The sequence below is a fragment of the Myotis yumanensis genome, unplaced genomic scaffold (assembly GCF_028538775.1).
Source record: "Myotis yumanensis isolate MYYU_CA2020_CCGP unplaced genomic scaffold, mMyoYum1.0.hap1 SCAF_10, whole genome shotgun sequence".
Lineage (NCBI taxonomy): Eukaryota > Metazoa > Chordata > Mammalia > Chiroptera > Vespertilionidae > Myotis > Myotis yumanensis.
This window is the reverse complement of record NW_027223761.1, coordinates 53,246,405-53,260,828: the sequence shown is the minus strand read 5'-3', so window position 1 is coordinate 53,260,828 and position 14,424 is coordinate 53,246,405. Positions and strand designations below refer to the sequence as shown.

Sequence of the window (14,424 nt, the reverse complement as noted above, 5' to 3'; positions counted from 1 at the left end):
ATAAACATGAAATACTTAGGCATAAATATGATGAATGATGTGAAAAAGCTGTACATCGAAAATTAAAGTTATTATTGAGGGATATAAAGGATGACCTCAATAAACGGAGAGAGATCTTGCTTCTGGGTTGGAAGTCTCAATATTACTAAGATGTTTAATCTCTCTAAACTGAATGAGAGATTCAACACAATCTCTATAAATCTCAGTAGAAATCTTTGTTGACATCAACAAGCTAATTATAAAATTCATATGGAAATTCAAAGTTTTTAGAAAGTCAAAACAGCTCTGAAAGAACTTGTGTAAATATGGCATTTGTGTAAAGGTAGACAAATGGGTCAATAGAAAGGAGTTGAGAATCTATAAATAAACCATGCATTAAAGGACAACTGACTTTTTTACAAAGGCATGTAATTCAGGTGAGAAAAGAGTTATTACAGCAAGAGGTGCTGGAACAACTGAATATACATATGCAAAAAATGAACTTGGATCCATACTTCATACTCTATACTAAAATTAACACAAAGTTGACCATAGACTTAAATGCAAAATCTAAAGTCACAAAAGCTCTAGACAAAATCAGAAGGGGACATCTTTGTGGCCTTCGGTTAGGCACAGATTTTTTTTAGATGTGACACTAAGGAAAAAAAATAATTTGGACAAAGATACTGTTAAAAGAATGAAAAGGCAGACTACAGTCTGAGAAAAAAATATATGTGCAAACACCTGTCTAATTAAAAGCTTAAATCCAAAATTTTCAAAGAACTCAAGACTCAACAATAAGAAACAAAAAGCTTAATTTCAAACATGAACAAAAAATTTACGTAGACACTACCAAAGAAGACAGCAAATAAGCACTTGAAAAGATGTAGAACACTGTTAGTCATTAGGGAAATACAAATTAAAATTATGATGAAATACTACTATCCCTCTATTAGAATGGCTAAAATTTAAATGACTGACTATATCAGGTTTTACCTTAGATATGAGGAGATTGGAATTCTCATACACTGCTGGTGGGGATGTAAAATGATACAATCACTTTGAAAAACAGTTTGGCAGTTTCTTCAAGATATAAACATACATCTACCTTGTGATCAACCCATTCCAGTTCAATAGAAAAGTAACTATATGTCTGTACAAAGACTTATTCACAAATATCAACTGGATAGCAAAAGATTGGAAATAATCCCAATGTCCATCAACAGATGAATGGATAAACCAAAAGTATTATAACTTTACAGTGTAATAGTATTCAGCAATAAAAAGGAAATGAACTATGGACACATGCAACAGCCTAGATAAACCTCCCAATAAAAATATCAGACAAAAAACACATACTGTATTATATAATTATATAAATCTCTGAAAATTGCAGACTACTTGGTGGTGACAGAAAGCAGATCTGTGGTTGCTTTGAGGTGGGGGAGTACGGTAGAGTTTGAGGGGCAGGGATATAAAGGTATATAAGCAAACTTCTGAGGGTTAATACATACGTTCACTCTCTTGATTGTGCTAGTAGTTTCATGGATGTATAATATATATGTTAAAACATCAAGTTGTGCATTCTAAATATTTTTAGTTTATTAAACTTCAGTTACAAATAATAAAGCTGCTTTTTAAATATTCCTTATGTAGTTTCCTAAGAGTTTTAGAATTTTAAAAAAATCTTAACTATAACCCCCATCGTCTGTTCTCTGCTTTCTCTTAGGCTCTTCTCACTTTGATGTTTCCCCTTGCTTCCTGTGTTCCCACTATTCTGAGTTTATCTTATTCCTTCCTAAATTCCTTGTTTTCAGGCCTCACATATTCTTTGCTAAGTTTCTCTGTTTGAGATGTTCTTTCTTCCTCTATTTGTCCAGTAATTTTTCATTCATTCTTATGATTTCAACTCACTTATGCCTTTTCTGACTGCCACGTGGCTGCTCAAAGCACTCACCCCAATCTGTCTTCCCCATGGTCTGTAATTTCCCTGAGACTTGAATTGATCTGTAGTTATAGATCCACTATATCCCAAACTTAGCATAGTGCCTAGCATGTAACAGACACAGGAAATTATTTGTTGGATGAATGAATAAGCAAATAGTGATTGGGAACCAAAAAGGTGGAAGTGAAGCCCTAGCCGGTTTGCTCAGTTGTTTGAGCATCGCCAGCTGACTGAAGGGTTCCGGGTTTGATTCCAGTCAAGGGCATGCACTTTAGTTGCAGGCTGATCCCCCGCCAGAGTTGGGACACATGCAGGAAGCAACTAATGTATGTGACATGTTTTTCTCTCTCTGTCTCTCCCCCTTCCTTTCATGCTCTCTAAAAACCAATGGGAAAAATATCCTCAGGTGAAATTTTGAGGATTAACACACACACACACACACACACACACACACACACACACACACAAAGCGGGGAGGAAGAGGGAGGGAAGTGAAGTAAATATGTTAAATATGTTGCGGACCAGTAGTTTTATTGCTAGCTTTACCCAGTGGTCAGATAAGTTTCTATTGAATGAGTACAAAAAAACATTTTACATAAATGTTAAAGGCACGCTTTAAAATTAAATACCCATTGCATTTTGAAGTTATTTATTCCATGTTCTTACAAGCTAATATCCTTTTAAAGAATTCTTGTGATTTGCCATAAGCCTTAGAGCAGAAAACACAAGAATTCTCGTGATCCGTCTTACCATCGTGAACCCAGCAAAGGCTTTTTCCATGGTCAGATGCTAACAACTTGAGCAAACACAATTCAGATCTTCAAATTCACTGTACTTGAGACTGACTGTTCTGATAATGAAGAAAGAGAACACCAGCATTCTTATAAGAGGAATAACTCACACATTGTACTAGTAGATAGCTTTCTCGCAATGATCTTACAGTATTTTAAGCAAAAAGGAAATGGAAATCTAGTTAGGCTATATTTATAATTTGGTGCCATTAAGGACTTTCGCTAGCATGCTTCCAGGTAATTAAGAGAAAAGAAGATAATTGTCATAATCTTAATACTCTGGTATGTAGCTGGAGATTGTAAGACGGATCTGATGTCTTCACAGTTTTAGCTGAGCAGTGGTTTCATTGAGGGCTTATTCCATTTGGTTTAGGTAGGAAGGCTCCTGCTTGAAATATAATAGCATGGAGTTCTTCAGTCACCTCATTTAGTTCTTGCAGTTAGAAGAGCCATCTATTGTTCAGATGAAAGAAAGCTGGTAATGAAATTCTATTTGTAGTAGAGAAGCACAGTGACAATATAAACTCATTTGAATGAGCCATATTTTGAACATAGTTTGCTCATGAATTGTTGCTCACAAAGTTGAACTCTGACTTTATATATATATATATATATATATATATATATAAACAATTTGCTTTTGTTTCACAGATGGACAAATAGTATAAAAATGGAATTAGTGATTTCACAGGAATTTTTCTCTGTTTGCTTGACATGTATTTAAAAGAAGTTCCTTGGCTTGTTTTTGGTGTATAATTTATAAATTTAAAAAATGAATGAGTGAACAAATAAATATTGTTAAGCATTCATTCATTGTATATACCAGACCATCAAAAAATAATTCAACAAAACAAAAAGGCAATCTTGGAAGAAATAGTTATAAATCATATATCAAAAAAGGGTTAATATCCAAAATATATAAGGAATTCTTACAACTCAGTAGAAAAACAATCAACCTGATTAAAAAATGAGCAGAGGATCTGAATAGATATTTTTCTGAAGAAGACATACAGGTTTCCAACAGGTTCATAAAAAAATGCTCCAACATCACTAATCTTTAGGGAAATGCATATTAAGACCACAATGAGATTTCATCTCACACCTGTTAGAAACACAATCATAAAAAAGACAAGAGATAACAAGTACTTGAGAGGATGTGGAGAAAAGGGAACACTTGTGCACTGTTGATGGGAATGTAAATTGGTGCAGCCATTTTGGAAATCTATGGAAGTTTCTCAAAAAATAAATAAATTAAACTACCATATGATCCATCAATCTCACTTCTGAGTATATATCTAAAGGGATGAAAAGAGGTCATCAAAGTTATATCTGCCCTCTAAAGTTTATGGTTGCATTGTTTATAATAGCCAAGTCATAAAAACAATCTAAGTGTCCCTTAAAAGATAAATGTATAAAGAAGATGTGAAAAAATATATATATATATTTTTCAACCATAGAAAGAAGGGAATCCTGCCATTTGCAACATAGATGGAAATTGAGGCTATTATACTATAGAAATTGAGGGTATTATACTAAGTGAAATAAGTCAGACAAAGATAGACAAATGCTGTGTTATATCTCTTATATGTGAAATCTAAAAAAGCCAAACTTATACAAGCAGAGTAGAATGGTATTTGGCAGGGGCTGAGGAGAGGGGGGAGGAGAGGGGGAATGGGGACATATTGGTCAAAGGGTAAAAACTTTCAGTTATAAGATAAATAAGTTTTGGGGATCTGATGTACAGCATGATGATTAGAGTTAACAATGCTGTATTATATACTTGATAGTTGCTAAGAGAACAGATCTTAAGTGTTCTCACCACACAGAAAAATGATAATTATGTGAGGTGATAGAGGTGTTAGTTAATGCTACAGTGGTAATCATTTGGCAATATAAGTGTATCAAGTCAATTTTTTTACACCTTATACTTATATAATTAATATCTAAATTATATTTGAATATAAACTAATAGAACTTTTAAAACATAAAAGTGTAATAACTGCAATTAAAAACAATATAAGGGTTTTAAAGGACTGAAGATAGAATTAGTAAATGGAAGGCTATGTGAAGGAATTACCCATAGTGCAACACAGCAGCTAAAAAAAATAAAGGTATAGTAAATCTGTATCTAATTGCAATTTAAGGGGGGGAAAGGATAGAAACATGAGGGGAAAAAATGCAAAGTGATATGCCTTTACATTATTTTCTAAGTGATTAAAGACATAAATCCTTAGATGCAGCCTTCACAAGAAGACCTAAACAGGATAAAGAAAATGAACTCCATGTCTAATTAGTTTGAAGTGGATCTTTAGAACACTGAAACAATGAATGAATAAGATTGATAAATGGGAAACACAATTAAGCACTTACAGAGAAAAGAACCAGATCAACTCTTCAAAATACTGGGGAAAAATAGCTGGCAACCTACAATTTATGCTAAGCTAAACTATCATGTAAAACCCAATAAAATAACCAAATAAAATAAAAGCATCTTCTGACAAATCAGACTCAGAATCCACCAGCAGAGTTTTGGTGAAGTATCTCTTATAAGATATTGTTTATGAAGAATAAAACAGTCTTATAAGGATTTTTAATGGAACTTTAAATTGATAGAAATATAAATAGGCTATTATACATTAAAATTTTTAAAATATCTAAGCCCTTTGCACCAAAAATTCTTCAACCGTGTTGTTATGGATCTGTACAAGGATTTATCTGCTAGAATATTTCAAATTTCAAATATTGAAATCAAAAGCATTTTTTACCCGCAATAGGAAGGGACTTCTGAAATTTGCCGTGAAATATCAAAATCCAATGTCACTGTTAATGGTGTTTTTGTAGGCAGACATCTGTCCAAAAGCAGGGATAGGGCCCTAACCGGTTTGGCTCAGTGGATAGCGTGTCAGCCTGTGGACTCAAGGGTCCCAGGTTTGATTCTGGTCAAGGTCATGTACCTTGGTTGTGGGCACATACCCAATAGGGAGTGTGCAGGAGGCAGCTGATTGATGTTTCTCTCTCATTGATGTTTCTAACTCTCTATCCCTCTCCCTTCCTCGCTGTAAAAAAATCAATAAAATATACTTAAAAAAAGAAGCAAACAGTATTCTTTAAAATAAAATAAAAGCAGGGATAGGTATCAAAGTTATTTTCAAAATCAGCCTACACTATATACCAGGGGTCCTCAAACTACGGCCCGCGGGCCACATGCAAATACAAATATTGTATGTGTTCCCGTTTTGTTTTTTTATTTCAAAATAAGATATGTGCAGTGTGCATAGGAATTTGTTCATAGTTTTTTTTAAAACTATAGTCCGGCCCTCCAGTGGTCTGAGGGACAGTGAACTAGCCCCCTGTTTAAAAAGTTTGAGGACCCCTGCTATATACATTTTGAACATAATTTTGTTGAAATATTATAGGAGACATATCCGTAATATCTGTATCCTCCAAAATGTTAAAATTACTTATCTCTGCCAATGGAACTGTAATTTCAAATTGCCTTTTTTTGGGGGGTGCCTGACATCATTTTAAAATTATTTCTACACTAAACTTTTGTTTTTGTACTTAGAATAAATATTATTAAAATAAATGCTATTTTTGGCTATGAAAAATATATAGCAGGCAATTTGATAGGTAATTTCACAGATGGTATTTTTGTGAATCCTCATAGGAACCCTGTGATATAGGTGTTATTATTTAATAACATTCCCCCTTTTTTAATGGATGAGAAAATTAACTCTCAAAGAGATTAACTGACTTAGAGTTACATAATAAGTATCAAAGCTGGGACTGAAACCAAGACCCAAATATTATTCTTTCAACATTGAAATAAAATGTGATGAACGATGATACCTAAGATCTTTTTTATTATTTACTTTTTTTCTGCTGAAGAAATGCTCACATAGGTGGTACAGTGGGTGATATTTTGTGGCTGCTTTTTCAAAATGACAATAAAGGTGAAAATGAATATCATAAGCAGTTTTATAGGCAAACTTTTGCCTTTCCTCATTGTAGGTGAGGGCAATTATTATTTGAAAAGACTTGCTGCTAAAATGAATTGTCAAAATTGACTTGGAATCAATGGGCTGGCATTTCCTCAATAAAGGGTGTACTCCTTCCAACTAGGCGGGAGGGTGAGGGGGGCTGGATTAGGAGACAAAGATCTATACTTGTTCAACCAGAGCCCAGGTGGAGCTGTAGAAAGCCTGACTTAACCCACACATTCATTTGTTCTGTATTCGTTCATGTGTCGACTCAATCATCCCAAACTACAAATAAACAAGAAACTTATTTCAAATAAAGGTCAAACAAACCTGCCAAGTATGATTCAAATAAAGGTCAACCAGACACTAAGTGTGACTAACCAAATAGGTTTATGCTCCAGGGCAGGTGAGTGGAAATGAAAGACTCAGAAATTGCAGAGACCACAAAGACTGGACTATCATGGGGAAAGCTTGGTAGATACTGGAGTCAGTTGAATCGGGCCTGACTCTAACACAAACCCTCACTACAGCTGTGTGTTCCTCAGAGGGACATGAGAGGGCTGAGAAAGGGGCTGAGGATTTGGGGGAGAGTACAATTTGTGAAGAAAGATTAAAGTGTTAGAATTGTTCAGAATAAGGAGATTATACACATTGGGTCGAATAGGTTTATTCTCTCTGATAAACTTTTATTGGAACAAAAATCATGAAATTAACATAGAGCTTCTCCAATTTACTTAGTGTCTAGCATGAACCAGATGAGTAACAGGCATATTGAAATACATTTTCTCATCTAAGCCTTACAGCAATCCTATAGCATTATCACCTTTTTGCAGAACAGGAAATGGTAGTTCAGAGACATTAACTGGGCTGGTCAAATATTCTTATGAATTTAAAGTACATTTACTAGTACATAATTATATATACTTTTCTACTGTCAGAAAGAGCCTTTATTTCTTGACAATCTCTTTAATTCGTTTGTAAACTCATTGATAGTAAAAATGCATATATTTATATCCCTCTACCTTAACATATTTCAAAAGTTCAATGACAAAAATATAGTTTGTGGTACAAGATTATTGATGAATTAATTGCAGAAAACATCTCTACTTCAAGATTAAGTGGACTTCCATTTGCAGTGAGAGGAAGAAGAAAGGAGTATAAAAGTTGTAATCACACAGCAACCAGTGGCAAAACTTGGTGTGTCTGGTTGGTTCCAAAGCTCTTATGTTTTCAAAATCTACCTTCTTTCTTTATAGGAGTCACAGGGAAGAAATCCCTCGTGGAGTTACTAAATAGCAAACCCTATTATGGAAAGCAGGTTAAAAATTGAGATGTGTTAGCTGTAAGTAACAGGCAAAATGGCCTAGATGTTAAGAATGTGGGTCCTCAAGTCAGATTTCTTGGGTTCAAATTCTAATTCTATCACTCAGCTAAGCTATTATCTGATTGTATTATTCTTTCCACTATTTTCTCCTTCCTCCCTGTGAGAGGAGTATTTTTTTTCTTTCCCACTAACATGCCTTGGCTAATAAAATGTGAACAGGGAGATGTTTTTAATGTGTGAACAGAAATATTGAGAGCCATTGATCATTTTCCTTCTGCCATGGGCCATCATGTCCCTGATCGAGGTTGTTCTTCTGTTCATGGAACAACATGGACTAGGGCCATAGTCAAGATATGAAGGGCATCTAACATGAGGAAGAAATAAACCTTTGTGGTTGAAAGCCATCAAGACTTTTGTTAGTTACTTATTTAACTAACTAGTATACATGTTTTGTTAACCTGAGCAAAGTTACTTAATGTTTGTGGTTCAGTTTTCTTTTCCTTTTTTTTGTGTAAGATTGAGTAGTTGTGGTGATTAAACAAGTTAATGTAGATAAAGTATTTAAACCAGTGCTGTGCTGGTAAGTGTTTCTCTGAAGAAAAAATATTGATCTGTCATGTTCGCCAATTTATGTTGTGTAAGTACTTCCTCTATGGCTCATTGGAAGCTGCCAGCATGATGTCACTGAATGAAGAGTTTGAAAGAGGTACATACAACCCCCTGTCAAAAGTGGGATCTGACTCCAGCATATATTGAATATATAACAGTTTACATAGCAAATACTATAGTAGAGCATATCAAATAGTAAACACCACAGAATAGTTTATTTTCTGAAGACAGGTGACTGAATACAATGGCTTCTCAAATTGTTAAGATCTTATATTTGAAAGCCCACTCAGAGAACTTCAGCACTGGAACAAACTTAGAGATGCTTTAGTATACCCATTTCATATTAATAGACAGGTCAGAGAGGCAGAGTAGATGGCTAGAAGTCACATAGTCGGTAGGAAGAAGCACCATGGTTCTACTGTCCAATACACACTTTTCCCTTCCAACACAAACCACCTCTTTTTAAAAATTGCTATGGAAGGGATCTGCAAAGAAAGGAAAAGATGAGTAAATAACTAATGTTTCTTCATTGTTACATTTTCTGATTAGGAATAATAATAACAATAATAAAAGGTTAAACTTAAACACATCATATTTATTGATAATCCTGTGGGGTTATTTTTTTTGTATGTGATTTTCAGTTCACTTTGAAGAAAGTTGTCATTAGGAAACATGTTTAGTAGTATGTAGTTGTCATGTATCATTTTTCAAAAGTGATGATTATTAGGAAGAACTGTAAATGTTACCAATCACTGAAATGTCTAATGAAGGGTGGTTATTTTGACTATGAAAATCAATGCATCCTCTGCTGGCATTCCCTAGTAATATCTCCTTCTCAAAATATTGCGGTATACCCCCATGCAGTATACTCCCAAATTAGTGCTTTCCAGACCAATAATGCAATGAGTTCATATCTTAAGGTAACAGTGAATCATTTTTTTAAACCATAGTGGTTACTGGCTGTAACTATGGAATGCATTGTCATGGAAACCACATTCCCCTTTCCATCCCCCTCCCCTTCAATTCACCCCAGAGCTATTACTGAGAAACAAAAATGAAGAGAAAACATTTTGTCAGATGCATATAAACAGATAACAAATACACACACACACACACACATATCCCTGTGTGTGTGCTTGTGTGTGTGTGTGTGTGTGTGTGTGTGGAGAGAGAGCTAAATGAACTCTTATTTATTAAAATTAAACAATAAAAGATCAATGAGCTTAAATATACACTTTTCTTTATATATATATATATATTTTTTTTTTCATTTGCCTATCTCAATCTAAACCAGCACAAACTTTAAAATGGGAAATAACTTGAACATAGCAGCCGTTAATGCTGCCCTAGAATAGGAGGTCAGCCTTAGCCTGGGTAATTCATTAGGGAGAGGCTGTGTTAGATATTATTGGAACATCACAATATAGAGCATACAATACTTTTAGGGTGTTTGAAATCCAAATTATAGGCTAATGAATAAGGGAAATATTGTACAACTTTTTTAGAATCCATTCTCCTTTGGAAAAACAGCCTTAATTATAGATGCTCTGTAGGTGGAAATGCTCACACAATCTCACATTTTATGGTAACATAAAGGGATAAAATGCTAAGGGATATACTTAATCCGTGAATGTGACTAAGATTCCACTGAAGGCATCAGACCAGAGTTCTCCTTAAATGTGATCTGCTATGTTTAAGCCCACACATATTAGACCTCCCCAGCCCCAGCAGTCCCTAGATAGGAACTTGATTGAAGCAATCTTGATTCCTAATAGGGAGACCAACTGGGTGAGGACCCTGGCACTTAGTGTAAGAACCCCAAAGCCTGAAGCATAGCTGCCCTCTTCAGTTAGAACCAGATTTGCCTCAACTCCCTTTAAGAGGTCTTGATGTTGTAGGCAGGACCCATATTCCTCTCAGCAGGGGCAGGGGGGCTGAGGGAAAATGCAGATTCTTTGATATCTTCCTAATCTAAGGAATGAGAATAAAGGTTTGGACCATTATTTTAAAACACCCCAGGGAATTCTGTTGTTATCAGGTCCAATTTCCATTGACTTGGAACAGGAGGGTGAGGTACTTTGGACATGGGCAAGTGAAAAAAAAGTTTATAGGACAATGCATTTGACTGGACAGTTTGCAAGATGTTTTGTTCTTTTGATCCTCCTGGAACTTTGTAAGCTGCAGAGTATAGTATTATTGGGGCTCTTATAACTTTAGAGTTCAGCTGCCTGGCATTCTGGTGGGAAAGCATCCGAGGCTGTGGGTCTACCAGAGTCTGCTATGGATGTTTAGTGCTATGTTGTTGCTGTATTCCAAGATCTGAGCTCAATGCCCAGGTAGAAAGAGACCTTCGACACTATCACATACATGCAAATTTGACAAGCCTGGCCCTTCTCAATTAAATCTGGAGATTTTGGAACTAGCTTCTGGAGAAGTGCGTCATGTCCCCTGTGAAATTGCTTCTTAAACTCTCTCCCATCACTGTTCTTTGAACCTCACCTTCATGACTATTGATTGTGTGACTTGGGCAAATGATAGAACAGCGGTTCTCAACCTGTGTGTCGTGACCCTTTTGGGGTCGAACGACTCTTTCACAGGGGTCGCCTAAGTCCATCGGAAAACACATATATAATTACATATTGTTTTGTGATTAATCACTATGCTTTAATTATGTTCAATTTGTAACAATGAAAATACATCCTGCATATCAGATATTTACATTATGATTCATAACAGTAGCAAAATTATAGTTATGAAGTAGCAATGAAAATAATTTTATGGCTGGGGGTCACCACAACATGAGGAACTGTATTGAAGGGTTGCGGCATTAGGAAGGTTGAGAACCACTGTGATAGAACCTTATAAGCCTCAGTTTCCTCCTCTAAGAAAACGTGTCCAAATAACTTTTACCTCTCTGGCGAAGATATGAAAGAAACTATGTATGTAAACCAAGAGCAGCCGCCAGGTACCAATGGGCTCACCACAGAAATGTGTTGTCTATCATCTCTAGTCTTTTTGACAGCTCTGCAGGGGAGGGGTTAATAGCCCCATTTACAGAGAGGCAAACAGAGGCTCAGGCACTGTAACTTACACAAAGCCACCTACTCTCACCACCACCAGAAGCAGAGTGTGATTCTGATCCCTGATGTCTTGCTCTGTTCCACCAACAGTCTGTGGGGCATAGTGCCAGGCACTTAGGTGGCACCCAGGCAGGGCTAGTTTTATCTACTTTCTTGTCTGTACCCTTCCTATCACTTTTTTTTTTTTTTAATTTTTGTCTTCAATAAGCATTTTTGCAGCTGGGCCAGCCACATGCCTAATATTTTTTGGTCTTTTGCAATTTTGACAGCCTCACTTTAAAAAGAAGGAAAAAAAAAGGAAAGGAAAAAGCCAATAAAGCATCCACCAGTCTTGACATTCATACTTCCGGAACTACAGAAATACTTCTGGGCCTTCTTGGAGCTTCGGAGACATCAATGTGGGGAGGGGGCGGACTCTTCTTTTTGAGTTTTTAAAAAAATGTTATATGAGATAGAGCCTTGGTTCCAAGGCTTGAATCTACCCTCCAGGGAGGGAGTAAGCTCTCTGCCCCCCAGAAGGCAAAGGCCGAGGAGGGCCTCTGGGAAACCATTTCCAGCTCACTTCTACCTTAGGGCCCTTTGCAAGCCATCAACCCGGGCACGCCTTTGCCAGAGGGCCTGAGGTGGCCCGCAGCAGGGTGAGGCGGGCCTCCCTCTTCTCAGGCACTGGCTTCAGAGGTCGCCTACGCCAGGCAGCAGCAGGAAAGGGGGGCACATCAGCGCTGACAGCCCCAGCGGCGCCCACCCCAGGGACTGAGCTCACCAGGGCGGGCTGGGTCAGGCTGGCCAGCGCCACGCTCCCTCCCTCTCCCGGCCCCTCCCTCCCATCCCACTTGCCGGGCCAGCGCTCCCCACGGTGACTCGGGATTGCTGCAAGCCACTGGCTTTTTACCAAATCGGGAGCTGCAGTATTTTTTTTTTTTTTTCCTTCAGAGAATAATTTCAGCCCCCTTCAGCTCTCATGACAATCTTGTGTGACTGGGGCGAGTAGGCGGCAACATCCTTTTACATGCTAATACTGCCCCACCTCCTTTGAACCCTGCGCTCAGAGAGCCTGCCTTCCTTTTATTTTTACTTATTTATTTAATTATTTAAAATTTTACCTACCCCCCCCCCCCCCAATTCACCATCGTGGGGGGGGAAATCCGTCTTGGTCCGTCCCTCCCCCCTCCCCCCACCCCACGCATCATTCCCCAGGGAAGGGAGACCCAGCTTGGTACTTGCCCTCCGCACGCGTGGCTTCTACCCGGGCGCTGGGATGGCTGTGCCGGGCGCAGGGGGCAGCGATCCGAGCGGCCGCTCGGTCTAGGCTGTCGCTCCACATGCCCGGCGAGCACCGTGTTCGCGTCCCCCAGCGAGCTGCCACTGCCGCAGCCCGAAAGGAATGTCCCCTGTTGTTAAGGACCCTGACTGTTTTACACCAATGATTTGCCACTGCAAAGTTGCTTGCACCAACAACACTTTGTCGTTGATGTTTGGATGCAAGGTAGGACGAGGTTCATGTCTTTTTAATGCATGCTGCCTCCCGCGGGGGGTGCGACCAATTCTTCTGTTGTTTGTTTCTGTGTCTGCCTGTCCGGGGGAGCGATGGGCAGAAGCGAACTAAGACTTGCTCTGCTCTCTCTGGGAGCCGGCTGGGTTTGGGGGCCTGGCGAGTACACGGATTTTCTGGCGTCCAATGCTGGGTTGCTAACTCGGTCGTGACAGGACCCTGGTGTGTGAGGTGCAGAGGCTCCGAGAGCTGATACGCTTCGGAAAGGGGGCGCCTTAGGTTGCTCTCCGCTTGGGATCTCATTGCATATTTCAGATTTAGTTAGCGCCTGGGCTTCTGGCGGCTCTTCTGGGCGTCCCGAACTCATCACAGGTTACTGCCGCCTGGAGCCCTGACCCACGCGACCCGCGGTCAGCCAAGGGGTAGCTTCGGGGGTACATGTCCTGGAGATGAAATGGAACATATCAATTTGCAATTTGGCACTTTAATAGCGGAGGAGCTTATTTTTATTCTAGATAGGAAAAAAAAATAGAGCTAAGCTCATGTTGCCCCCAATTGTGTATTTTTCTCTGAGCTTATACAATCTACTTGAAATCAACACTCGGGAATTGTAACAAGAGGTGGCGCAGTTAGTGAAGTTTCTGGTGAATAACTGTCCCACCCCAGATTTTTGTAAAGGTGATTGGTGTTCCCAAGGAAATGAGGTTTGAAGGCTTTTGAAGCGGGTTGCCTACCATTCATTGCTCCTGGTCTGAAACTTTTGTGTTGGACTCAATAATGCAGCTCCTGAAAAAGGTGCGTAGAACTTGGTATGGGAGCAGTCTTAGCCCAGAAATGGTATGAACTCACGTCCCCTTACTCCTACGTACACACCTTCATTTCTCTTCATTGTGAAAAGCTGGTGGGATTGTCTGGCCTGTTTGTCTAAAACATTTTGGCTTCTATGGAGACTCTCTAAGGAGAGAGAGCTTTATCTGAAATAACTGAAAATTCACATTCCTAAGTGAATAATCACAGGATTCCCTATTGTACTGAAACTCAGCAGCAGGGACTGGATTGGACAGCTGGCAAGCATGTTAGGCAGTCACGTTAATGAAACATACACGTTCAACTTCATGGAGCTTGCTCATAGGGGGTGTAGGTTTCATGAGAAAATTGTGAGTCAGGATTGTGAGTCTTATACTGACTATGCCTATAGAATCTTCTCTCTTTTCTGAGCCTCAG

The 14,424-nt window shown here is 38.3% G+C and overlaps 1 protein-coding gene across 10 annotated transcripts in view; it reads left to right on the top strand.

The window, feature by feature from the left end:
- DLG2 (discs large MAGUK scaffold protein 2) overlaps positions 1 to 14,424 on the top strand; it is a 1,989,136-nt gene that overhangs the window by 779,149 nt on the left and 1,195,563 nt on the right. For 2 of the 10 annotated variants that reach the window (XM_070425744.1, XM_070425743.1), the window contains exon 1: positions 12,953 to 13,194. The exons of 7 other annotated variants lie outside the window; for them this stretch is intronic. In XM_070425744.1, the coding sequence (XP_070281845.1) occupies positions 13,093 to 13,194 (102 nt within the window). In that variant the 5' untranslated portion in view covers positions 12,953 to 13,092. Of the gene's footprint in view, positions 1 to 12,952; positions 13,195 to 14,424 lie in introns of those variants that run through there. One more of the 10 variants, XM_070425746.1, reaches the window with a different exon arrangement.